Raw genomic sequence first — 13,342 nt, forward strand, 5'->3', positions numbered from 1 at the left:
GTCTTGAGGTGGAATTACTTCAGTATTATGGTCTGATTTTTAATGAAATATCCTCCTTTCATTTCTTTTTACCAAATATCATCTATGTTTTCCCCTTCCTATTGTATCATTTCAGGTGTACATCAAAGTTATAGACACAAATAATCACAGGCCTCAGTTTTCTGCTTCAAGATATGAAGTTGTTATACCTGAGGATACCTTACCAGAGACAGAAATTCTGCAAGTCAGTGCCACAGACAGAGATGAGAAGAATAAACTGATTTATACTATTCAGAGCAGCACTGATCCCATCAGTCTTAAAAAATTTCGTCTGGACCCTGCAACTGGCTCCCTTTATACTTCAGAAAAACTGGATCATGAGACCATGAACCAGCATATTCTCACAATAATGGTAAGCACGTGTGAGATTTCTTCTGTTGTCAATGACAAACAGTTACTTTTTAATGTCTTTTTCATTTGTCCCCATAATTCAAACATTTATTTGTATGTTTATTTTTTATGCAGTCTTTGACTCTGTGACTGATTGAACCTTGAATTATTACTAATATGTGGTGAACTACTGAAATAACAGTGCTAATTACTAGTGATGTGCTGACTGTTGCAGGTTCGAGATCAGTATGTTCCTGTAAAGCGCAACTATGCCAGAATCGTCATTAATGTCAGTGACACAAACGATCATGCTCCGTGGTTCACCAGCCCTTCCTATGAAGGACGAGTGTATGAGTCAGCAGCTGTTGGATCAGCAGTACTTCAGGTTACAGCATTAGATAAGGACAAAGGAAAAAATGCAGAAATTATGTACTCTATTGAATCAGGTATATTTACTTTCTTACATTTTCAGCCCGTGGAACTCGTAGATACTTTTTCAATTGTAGATGTATAAAAACATATCTGTAAAAAAGGGGGGCAGTGCAGGTTTATGTGCCATATTCGGAGATGTATCAAAGATACAAGTCTCAGAGAATTTAAAAGAAAACTACAAATATTCATCTCCATTCTTTAGCTATTTATGTTATTCTCTAGATACATTTGGAATATTTTAGTAGTAGGGGAAGAAAAAGCCATCTTGAAATGCTCAAAAGGAGTAATATCTTCAGGAATTACAGAATTATTACATTCAGGTCTAAAAATGCATTCTAATATTGTAAATCTTATTTTTTGTAGCATAGGCAAAGCAAGGGTTTGATGAATAGAGTAAGAGCCTGAGACAAGTGCTTTCATGTTTGCTATAACGGAGAAGTAAGGAGCTCAAAAATAACCTAAATATTCATGTACCTAACCCCTAAATAATCCCAGTTTTTAAGTTAAACTTTCTGATGATGCAGCAAGGAAGGTGTTGCTTTGCATACTTCCCTCTGGCTGATTTTAGCAGTGGGACCGCTATTCTGTCTTATTAAAATATTTGAGAAATTCCTTAATAGTTGGTCAGTGTGGCAGTTAGACTCCTTTCAGATTGCAGGCCAGGAAAGAACTGCTCCTTTTTTTTAACCTCAGAGTATCTTTCTGAACTTGCCTACAACAATATGATTCAAATGATGGCAATTTTTAATATTAGAAAATAAGATGACATTGATAGAGTTCACTTACCAGACAGAAGTGGGTTTTGGTTCAGTCCATTAAGTCTAAATTAATACGAGTCTGCCATTATCAAGGTCCTGAGCTTTGTAGACACCATGACTGGAAAAAAAAGTTATTTAAATTTCATTACACATGTGAAGTACTACTTTGAAGGTAAAAAAGTAATTTAAAATAAAAATCCCAGTAATAAGCATAAGAGACTGTGTATTAAAGAGAACAACAAGTAAAAAGTTATTCAGTTACTGTTGCATGCAAAGTGGTATGTGCAGATGCTGTTTTTCATATTTACATAGGTTGCTGTGTAAAGGATAGAATTGTTTACTGTAAATATTTTCTTCCCCAAAGTGCTATTTTGATATGAAAACATATGTTAACACTGTATTAAAACAAAGCTGTGATTATGATACTCTGAAAAGAATTAATGTTTTTGAGTGTCTCATTAGTTGCTTAAAATACATGAGGTTTTTTTGTCATTTCTAGAAATATGACATTTATTAAGCAGGACACTAACATCCATGAAATTTTTCTCTTGCCTTTCCCATTTTGTTAGTGCTTGTTTTATGAATCTCAAACAATGGCAAGAAAAAATGTGTGTGTCTGCAGTATAGAATGAAATTACATGCTGTTCTCTTCCTTTCTTCTAGCTTTTTGTAGGAGTAAATGTAAGACCTGTAAAGTTTATTTTACAGGATTGTGATCTACTGGGAGGTTAAAGCATTATAATTGATATTCTAGGCAAATGGAAGGAACATTCCTTAAATGCTTGTAATGGCTGCTTAGATCTGTAATGGGATATTCTAAGAATGCCACTGTGTTTAGAGTCTCCTCTAAAAAAAACCAAAACTATCCAACCAAAAAAACCACAACAGTATAAAAACCCAAACAAAACGCAAAACCTCACTCTTGCCTGCTTGTGTGCAGAAATCAGAAGTTCTTAATGACTTTTTCCATGCTGAGATCATGGTTTTAGTAATGTAATTTTTTAGGTAAGTAAAATGTTAAATCTTAGCATATTTAATACATGAGCAGATTCTTGTATGCAGGGTAGTTCATCTGTATATTTCAAAATTTGAAGCAAACAAGTGTTTGTATTAAATGGCAGCTGGTTCTTCTCAGCAGTCATTATTTTTCTTCTAATACTGTCACAGAGAATAATTTGTCTGTGTATCAGTAGGAAGTTAGGAGAGATGTAACTATTTCTCCAATTCAAAAAGTTTATTTTTACAGTAGTGGTTTAAACAATACTTGTGTAAACAATTAAGAGTCACAAGGGTTTATTCGTTACAACCCTTCTTTTTTTTCTTGTCCAAAACAGTCCAGTTATTTTAGATTATAAAATGTAACTTTTATTCCACTAATGTTAACTTCTGAATATAAGTTCCTTTCAGCTACAGTCAATATTTAAGTCTGCTAAAAGAAAATTTTTGCATTTATTTTCAAGCCTTGGATGTCTTTGCTAACTATATTTTATGCAGTATTTCCACGAGTAAACTTAGAATTACTGCCAACTCCTGATTACAGAAAACTTTCCAGACAGGCTAACAAATGTTTATCAAGCAAAACTAAGCAACTTTCATAGTCTCCATGTTCTCTCTATGTCTCTTTAAGTATAGAGCTAAATAAGCAGTCTTTCCTTAAATTCTGTATACCTCTTTCTTAATTGCTTTTTTTTCTTCACAGGGAATGTTGGAAATTCCTTCCTTATTGATCCCATTTTGGGTATGATTAAAATTGCAAAGGAATTAGATCGTAGTAACCAGGAAGAATATAACCTGATGGTAAAAGCTACAGATAAAGGACATCCTCCAATGAGTGAAGTGACCTCTGTGCACATATTTGTTACAGTTTCTGATAATGCCTCACCAAAATTCACAGCCAAGGAATATTCTGCAGAAATCAGTGAAAGTGCCAGCATTGGCAGTTTTGTTGGAATGGTTGCAGCATACAGTCAGTCTTCTGTAGTTTATGAAATAAAAGATGGTAATACAGATGACGCCTTTGCTATCAACCCGAACTCAGGTGTCATCGTTACTCAGAAGATACTTGATTTTGAAACTTTGCCTTTTTATATTCTAACTGTACAAGGAACAAACATGGCTGGCTTGTCCAGTAATGCAACAGTTTTGGTACATCTTCGGGATGAGAATGACAATGCACCAATTTTTATGCAGGCTGAATATACAGGACTCATCAGTGAATCAGCTTCAATTAACAGTGTGGTTCTGACTGACAAGAATATCCCATTAGTAATTCGAGCTACAGATGCTGATAAAGAATCTAATGCTTTGCTTGTTTATCAAATTGTTGAACCATCTGTCCGCCAGTATTTTGCCATCGATTCTAGCACTGGTGCCATTCGGACAGTAATGAGTTTGGACTACGAGGAGACAAATATTTTCCACTTTTCAGTGCAAGTACATGATACGGGGATACCACGTCTATATGCAGAATATGCAGCTAATGTTACTATTTATGTGATTGACATCAATGATTGCCCTCCTGTGTTTTCAAGAGAGCTATATGAGACATCCATTCTGGTTCCAACTTATAAAGGCGTGAAAGTCATCAGCGTAAATGCCACTGATGCAGATTCAGGCATTTTTTCCCAATTAATTTATTCTATTATTGAAGGCAACATTGGAGAAAAATTTTCAATAAACCCTAAGACTGGAGATATAACAGTACAAAACACAACTCAGTTAAGAAGCAGATATGAATTAACAGTGAGAGCATCTGATGGCAGATTTGCAAGCACTGCATCTGTAAAAATTAATGTGAAGGAAAGCAAAACAAGCCAGCTGAAGTTCACACAGAGTTCTTACTCTGCAACAGTGCAGGAGAATTCCACAGAGGCAAAAACAATAGCTGTTGTTACTGCTATAGGGAATCAAATAAATAAGCCTTTGTTTTACCATATTCTAAATCCAGACAGCAAATTTAAAATAAGCCAAACTTCAGGAGTCCTCTCAACAACGGGAATACCATTTGATCGTGAACAGCAAGAATCTTTTGATGTGGTTGTAGAAGTGACAGAGGAAAATAAACCATCAGTTGTTGCACACATTGTAGTTAAAGTCACAGTGGAAGATGTAAATGATAACGCTCCATTTTTTGTCAATCTTCCATATTATGCTGTTGTTAAAGTAGACTCTGAAGCAGGTCATGTTATTCAGCGTGTGACAGCAGTAGATAAAGATACGGGCAAAAATGGAGAGGTGCATTACTATCTCAAAGAACATAATGAACATTTCCAAATTGATCCCACTGGTGAAATCTCCCTGAAGAAGAAGTTCGAACCAGACACACTAAATAAGGAGTATCTGATCACAGTAGTGGCAAAAGATGGAGGAGATCCTGCATTTTCAGCTGAAGTTACAGTTCCAATTTCAGTTATGAGTAAAGCTATGCCAGTGTTCGAAAAGCCTTTCTACAGTGCAGAGATACCAGAAAACATTCAGCTTCATAGTCCTGTGGTACATGTACAAGCAAACAGCCCTGAAGGACTCAAGGTGTTTTACAGCATCACAGGTGGAGATCCTTTCAGTCAGTTCACTATCAACTTCAACACTGGAGTTATAAATGTTGTTGCCCCTCTTGACTTTGAGTCTCACCCAGCCTATAAACTGAGTGTTCGAGCAACTGACTCCCTAAATGGGGCACATGCTGATGTGTTTGTAGACATAATAGTGGAAGACATCAATGATAATCCTCCTGTATTTACAGAGCAGTCTTACATTGCAACACTTTCTGAAGCATCTGTCATTGGAACATCTGTTGCACAAGTGAGCGCTACAGATGCTGATTCTGGAACCAACAGGGGAATTTCCTATCACTTGGTTGAGGATAATAGTGAAAGTCATGACTACTTTCACATAGATAGCAGCACTGGACTCATTCTTACAGCAAGAACTTTGGACTATGAACAAATTAAACAACACAAGTTACTAATAAGGGCCATAGATGGTGGCATGCTGCCCTTGAGCAGTGATACCATTGTAACTGTTGATGTAACTGATCTCAATGATAACCCCCCTCTTTTTAGCCAATTGCTTTATGAAGCTAAAATTAGTGAACTGGCTCCTCGAGGACATTTTGTGACACGTGTGCAAGCTTCAGATGCAGATAGTTCAGATGTTGACAAGCTGGAGTACTCCATTCTGACAGGCAATGATCAGAAGAATTTTGTGATTAACAGTAAAACTGGTATTATCACCATCTCAAACCTACGCAGGCAGACACTGAAGTCACATTATAATCTTAACGTGTCGGTTTCTGATGGGGTCTTCAGAAGCTCAGCCCAAGTCCATATAACTGTAATCAGTGCCAATATGCATAGTCCTGTTTTCAGCCAGAATAAGTATGAGGTTGAACTAGCTGAAAATGCTCCATTGCATACTTTGGTGACAGAAGTTAAAGCAACAGATGAAGACTCTGGTACATATGGCCACATCACTTACCACATTGTGAATGACTTTGCCAAAGACAGATTTTATACAAATGAGAGAGGGCAGATATTTACCTCTGAAAAGCTTGACCGTGAAACACAAGCAGAAAAAGTAATTGCCATTAATTTAATGGCCAAAGATTCAGGAGGGAAAGTTGCTTTCTGTACTTTTAATGTAATACTTACAGATGACAATGATAATGCTCCTCAATTCCGAGCAACAGAGTATGAAGTAAATATTGGGTCTGATGTTCCACGGGGTACTTCTGTTGTTAAAATCTGGGCATCTGATGCTGATGAAGGTACAAATGCAGACATCACATACGCTATTGAAGCAGAGTCTGAAAATGTAGAAGAGAACTTAGAAATTGATTCATTGTCTGGTATAATTACAACAAAAGAAAGCTTAATTGGTTTGGAAAATGAGTTTCTTACTTTCCTTGTTAGAGCAATTGATGGTGGATCGCCCCAAAAAGAGTCAGTTGTTCCTGTCTATGCTAGAATACTTCCACCTGAAGTGCTTCCTCCAAAATTTTCAGAACCATTTTATTCTTACACGGTTTCTGAGGACATTCCAATTGGAACTGTGATAGATGTTATCAAAGCAGAGCATAATCAGACTTTGGTATATAGTCTGATTAAAGGGAACACTCCTGAAAGCAACAGAGATGACTTTTTTGTGATTGACCGACAGACTGGAGAGTTGAAACTTGAGAAGAATCTTGATCATGAAACAACTAAGTGGTACCAGTTCTCTGTTCGAGCACAGTTTGCAAATGAAGATTATAATGTTGTTTCCTCAGTAGAGGTAAGCATTCAAGTAAAAGATGCAAATGATAACAAACCCATTTTGGAGTCCAACCCATATGAAGCATTCATCGTAGAAAACACACCAGCTGGAACAAGAGTCATACAGGTTAAAGGAACTGACTTAGATTCAGGGCTCAATGGGCAGGTTACTTACAGCTTGGATCCTTCTCAAGAGCTAGACATAATAGAGTCTTTTGCCATAAACATGGAAAATGGCTGGATTACCACTCTCAAAGAACTCGATCATGAGAAACGAGACAAATACAAAATCACAGTGATTGCATCTGACCGGGGTGAAAAAATTCAACTGTCTTCTATGGCTGTGGTTGAAGTTACTGTCACAGATGTGAATGACAATCCTCCACGGTTTACTGCAGAGATATATAAAGGAACAGTCAGTGAGGATGACCCTCCTGGTGGGGTAATTGCTATCCTGAGTACAACGGATGCTGATACAGAAGAAACCAATAGACAAGTCTTTTATTACATTACAGGTAAATCTTTTTGGGTAATGTCAGAATAACCATTTGAGTGGTGCTGGAATGATGGGAGATACAACTTAATCTTTGAAAAGACTGGAAAGTGTTTGAAACCATAGAGCTGCAAAGAGAGAATGTGTGTGTCTTAATATAAATATTAAAAACTTCAGTGGAAAATGGAGTTTTAGTTGGCTTTGTTTCATGTGTGCCTTGCTTAAAATGCCTTTCTCTGTATATTATTTATATATCTAATTTTATTTTAAAAACCTATACTTGGATTAGTGATGTAGAGAACAAATGAAAAGAATTTTCACAAAATAATAGGCTATTAATTTCCAGTGGAGTATTTCATTGGTTTTATTTAGCATATGTCATGATATGATGTTTTCTATAATGCTACATGAATTTCTGCATTAATTTTTATAGATTCTGTTGGCCGCAGTTGAATTTGTTGTATGAGCATCTACTGACAATTTCTACCCAGGAAATGAAGCTGTTTCTGTGTAAAGCCACAAAGAGTGGCTACTTATTTGCATTTCCTTTTTTTTTTTTTTTTAACTATATCTTAGTTTTGATTGAGTAACAGTAGAAATCTCTGTCTTTAAATAAATATCTTTCCACCTTTCAGGAGGTGATCCTTTGGGACAGTTTGCTATTGAAAATATACAGAATGAATGGAAGGTCTATGTCAAAAAGCCTCTGGACAGGGAAGAAAAGGATCATTATCTTCTAAATATTACAGCTACTGATGGGACCTTTGCAGCTAAAGCTGTGGTGGAGGTTAAAGTCCTTGATGCTAATGATAATAGCCCTGTTTGTGAAAAGGTAGGCAGAGTCTTGTATCATCCATGTCCAGCTGCTTTCATACATAAAATCTACATTTTCTCTGAAATTGTTTCTCAGGAGACTGACAAACAGCTAGTCCTTTTAAACCAGTAACAAAAATTTGGACTGTTAAGATAGAGTGCTGTGAAATAAGAGATACTTCACAGACAGATTTTTTTAAAAATCCAAAGACAGTTCATTGACATTCAGTGGCTATTTGAAAGACACAAGGAGAATTGTAGTACCTTTCTCATACGTTAATTCTTTTCCAAAAAGATTGTTTTAAGCTGCAGCCATCATAGTTTATATGCTCTCCTTTATGAAAGAAGCAAAGTCTCAAAGAAGGCTGAATCGCATTGCTTAGTTGATATATGTGTGTATTTCCTGTGATAAGAGTTGAAAAGACTGGAACATTACCCTGCAATTGCAGTCAACAGCACCAAAAATCTGTAATCCATAAATGTTTTCTTGTTACAAAGCTGTCTACCTTACCAGATTTTATAGTCCGCAAAAATGTACATGAAAAATAAGGAATGGAAGAAACCCAGAAAGATTGCCCCTGCAAGATGTGTAATTGCCTTATGTGGAACTCAACTTTTTTTTTCCCTTTTTTTTTTTTCCTCCTCTCTAACACATTTGGACCTCTCATAGTTGAACACAGATTTAATATTACTAGATGGAAGTCTTCGCTTGTACTAGGAAGGACAAGTATATAGTGAATATAGGATCCTTTTTCTTAGTTGATGTTTATGTTGGTTACTTCTGTGTAAATGGTTGCAGTTATAAACAGACTGGCAAGTCAGTATTTTTAGCTTTTTTCCCCTTTTATTTTTCCCTTTGTTAATATTGGTGTAACAAGGCTTAGTGCTTCTAATGTAATGCCCATTCCTGACATGGTTGAGCAGTAAGAGTGCTAGTGCCATTAAATTATGAATCCTTTTTCTTATTTTTTATTTAATCTAGAAGCTTTTGTGTCATTAAAAAAAAGAGCAGATATCAGTTTCTTGTAGATTGAGACAGACCTAGAAAAGATGATCCACCAAAAGCGCTAAAAATGAAATTAGCAAAAATTTATAACTCCTATTTTGGGAACACATTTCATTATCAGTTAATCAGTTACAAGTGTTTTGAGTTCTTAGCAATGCAGTGATGTTCCAAAGTCATATAGTTGCAGTATTAAATACCTTTCTGAATAATCTAATAAATGGGACATAATTAATTAGAAAATCATAAATTCTTTTAATTTTCAGGTATTTCATCCTCTGATTCACATTATGTGTTACCAAACATTCAAACAGAATATTATTTCCTCTATCATTCCTTCTTCCCATCCCCTTTCTAAGCTCTGCTTACTTCATATGCTTAGTCTTTCAATGTAACTTTGAAATCTTGCAGACTTTATATGCTGATTCCGTTCCTGAAGATGCCCTTCCTGGCAAACTGATAATGCAGGTGTCTGCTACAGATGCAGATATTCGTTCCAATGCAGAAATTACTTACACACTGCATGGCACAGGAGCAGAAAAATTCAGACTCACTCCAGACACAGGTAATAATACTTTATACACTATACAAGATTCCAGTCATCACCTCATTTTATAAAATGTTTTGCTGTTACATTAAGGCATACATAAATGTCAGTACTTAAGACTCTTCACTGAGGGTTGGTTTATTGTACAACAGTTTAAAATGTGAGTTTCTACTACACAAATACTAATAATATATTGAATAAAGTCAGGCAAAAGGCAAGTATTTTAATATATGAGGAACTAAAGTGTAAACAGGGTAATTGCCCTTAAGCCAGAAATTTCCATGCTGAAGTGATTGGAATAAAAATATGACATAAAATTTGCTCTTTTTATGTTCATTGTAGCAGTAGCAATAATGGTTTGTAACTGAAAATATCTTCATTCAGATTCTCTTTGCCATCATTTGTTTTGGAAAATTAAATGGGATGAGGTCAGATGGAGCAATAAATTTCCGTTCCATAGCAAACACCAAAAGTGGCTCCAGTTTTATTGGAAGCACTATATAAATGATATTAACTTTTAACTTGCTTCACTTTGGTTTTCATGGCATTTGTGTGTTTTTTATTATAGTATAGGTTACAGCTATATGCCAAAATCCTGTACTCTGCAGGCTGCAGTAGATAAGGAGTAGGAAGATAAACAGTGTAGAAAAAATGGGATAAGATGACTACAAAAGTGTAATGCAGGTAGAAGAGATCAGACAATTCAGTGACAAAATAAATGAAAAAGACCTTACTTCATGTATTTGGGGGACTTTTTGAATTTTTGAATGTCACCTGTGTGATGTGCTACAGTGTTGTTACATAAATTGAGAATTGGTAGGGCTAGAACACTCATAAAAAGTGTTCCATAATACTTTCTTGAACTGGTTATAAGGAGACAATGACTACACTTAGTAGTAGCTTCTCATGTTTTCTGTCACTTGAGAAAGAAAGTATGTGTTAGAGTTCTAGAGGTTTGTCTGTAGCTGTGGCTATTCATTGATTGTTAGAGGAAGAAATATTAATAGTTGTGGAAGGAATACAACTAAATAGCCCAGAAAAACCAGACATGGATTTAACCTTGCATTTTTTTAAAGACAGAATTCTAATATTTTAATTTTCTTTGCACAAACACACATGGATTTTTGCATGTATACACATTCTCTCTCTGCACCATCAGAGAGCTTTACTTTAGCTAATATCTGTTTCAAGAGCATTAGAAAAAAAATAAAGGGTTTTAGTGCTTATTCTTTTCAAGCTGAAAAGGCAGGTCACTTGTATGCTTTGCCCAAAGTGGAGTACATTAATACAGTACAGCTGTTGACTTAGCTACTGATGAAATTACTGTGAAGAAGAAAACTGTTGTTTAGTTTTTTTAATTTTAGGGGAAAACATGTTAGGGGTGCTTAAGTCTTGCACCTTGCATCAACTTATGTGTGTTACGCTGTTTGCAGGTGAACTGAAAACATTAATGGCACTTGATCGTGAGCAGCAAGCAGTTTATCATCTGCTAGTGAAAGCCACAGATGGAGGAGGAAGATTCTGCCAAGCTAACATTATCCTGACTCTAGAAGATGTGAATGATAATGCCCCAGAGTTTACAACGGATACTTACTCCATTACAGTATTTGAAAACACAGAGCCTAAAACCCTTTTGACAAGAGTGCAGGCAACAGACGCAGATGCAGGTATGCATTCTTTGACTGATACTTTGGTCATGTTCTCAGACTTACAGTAATATTTATTTAGTTTTATCCTGAGATGTGTCAAGTGTTTCAGTAGAGCTGACAGGTGTTCAATGCCATTCAGGATTAGACTCCTGAAAGATATATTTAGGTCTACTAAATCATGTGACACCTGACTTCCAAGTGCGAGTAGCCTGGAAGACATCCCTATAGTGTCTCTGCAAAAATGAGGAAAGCGGGGAGAGACAAAATGTAGGATATTTTTAGTGTAATAAGGTATTAATGTTATGATCGATTGGGTTCATCCTTTTACTCCTGATGTAAGTAATAGGGCTATGAAGCCATGACTATTCATGTAAATGGGCATTCATAGATTTTTGATGGTGCTTCTCAGGACAGCCATTGGTGATCATACCATCAAGAGAAGCCTGGTCAGCTGTAGCTTTATGTATATGCTGTTAAGATTTTTACTGTCTCCTTATCTTCACTGTTCAGTTACAAATATTTAAGTGAACATGAACTGAAAATAACATTAGAAAGAGTTTGTTCATAGGCTTTGTTGTAAGGAACACAACAGCATAAAGTATTTTTAAAAGTGTATGCTTTCTACATCTCATCAATTTATTAATTGAATAGGATTAATGAATAGTTGGCTTAGTCTCATAAAACAACTGACCTGGTTTGTGCTATGATAAAGCTAGGTTGCTCATTTGGAAGGTAAAAGACAAATGTTTTCATACTTCACTAGTCTTTGAGGCTCAGGAGAACCAAAATACTTGCCCCTAAAATCTGTGAGTCTTTTTTTGTTTTATAAAGAAATATTGCTAGAAATTATATTCCTGTTAATTTTGGGGCATGGTTCTTAAATAAACTTACTGGTTTTGAGTCTAATTAATTGATGCAACCTAACTCTCCCATATCCTACTCTGCTATTATAAGCCTGCTAAGCAGATTCTGTTGTTCCGAAGTTATAACTACATTTATATTACTAATTGTTTCATATTAAATAGTGCTGTAACTGAAGCAGAACCATGGTTCATGTTTTCTGTATGACAGAAAATCAGTGCAGTGAAGTGTCAGCTTAATTTTTTATGGACGTAAGTCTGCTCTTCATGAGAGCCTTTAACTCTTTCTGAAATTTACTTTTAACATGAATGGTAATATTTAGCATGCATGTCTTATTTCTGTAGCTATCAAATGGATTATTCTGTTGTTATGTATTTTAATGGCTGCTTCATTCTTGAAAATTGTTTTCAAAATGCAGGCTTGAACCGCAAAATCCATTATTCACTGGTGAACTCTGCAGAGGGGCAGTTCTCTATTGATGAATTCTCTGGAATCATTCATTTGGAGAAGCCTTTGGATCGGGAATTACAGGCTGTGTACATGTTAACTTTGAAGGCTACAGATGAAGGTTTACCTAGAAGACTGTCTTCAACAAGTAGTCTTACAATTTCTGTTTTGGATATTAATGATAATCCACCTGTATTTGAGCATAGAGAGTATAGTGCAAGTGTATCAGAGGACATTTTGGTTGGAACTGAAGTTCTCCAGATCTATGCTGCAAGCAGAGACATTGAAGCCAATGCTGAAATCACATACTCAATAGTCAGTGGGAATGAACATGGAAAATTCAGCATCAATTCAACAACAGGTAACAGGTTACAACTGTGAATATACTTTAGGCCAAGCAAGCCTGATTGTTAGAGGAAGAAATATCTCAGTGCCATACTGAGTTCTTCCGTAGTTCAGCCAGGTTATGTATAACCTATGTGCATCATCCTGGCTATGAAGTTGCTGCTGCTGTCTTTTCACCCATTTTGCCAGCATGCTCCCTAGAGGAGTGCAGTAAAATGTAGAATAGGAACTTTGTTTGTTGCTTCTATTTATTAGATTATTACTTGGATTAGATTCATTTAGTTTGCAAGAGGCAAGGGTTTCCTAACTGGAAATTCCCCACTCTGGGGCAGGTGGGTGGAAAGACATAGATCTGTAATGACAGAAGCATATT

The 13,342-nt window shown here is 35.8% G+C and overlaps 1 protein-coding gene across 6 annotated transcripts in view; it reads left to right on the top strand.

Moving 5' to 3' along the window:
* Positions 1-13,342, top strand: part of FAT1 (FAT atypical cadherin 1) — a 107,912-nt gene that overhangs the window by 71,833 nt on the left and 22,737 nt on the right. For all 6 annotated transcript variants that reach the window (XR_001865260.1, XM_017744347.1, XM_017744350.1 and 3 more), the window contains exons 8-14: positions 116-391; positions 605-815; positions 3,259-7,326; positions 7,940-8,136; positions 9,532-9,685; positions 11,101-11,334; positions 12,596-12,985. Coding sequence is in view for 5 of the 6 variants with exons in the window: in XM_017744347.1 (XP_017599836.1) it covers positions 116-391; positions 605-815; positions 3,259-7,326; positions 7,940-8,136; positions 9,532-9,685; positions 11,101-11,334; positions 12,596-12,985 (5,530 nt within the window). In the remaining variant the exon portion in view is untranslated. The remainder of the gene's footprint in view (positions 1-115; positions 392-604; positions 816-3,258; positions 7,327-7,939; positions 8,137-9,531; positions 9,686-11,100; positions 11,335-12,595; positions 12,986-13,342) is intronic.

The sequence above is a fragment of the Corvus brachyrhynchos genome, unplaced genomic scaffold, assembly GCF_000691975.1.
Source record: "Corvus brachyrhynchos isolate BGI_N302 unplaced genomic scaffold, ASM69197v1 scaffold17, whole genome shotgun sequence".
Taxonomy (NCBI): Eukaryota; Metazoa; Chordata; class Aves; order Passeriformes; family Corvidae; genus Corvus; species Corvus brachyrhynchos.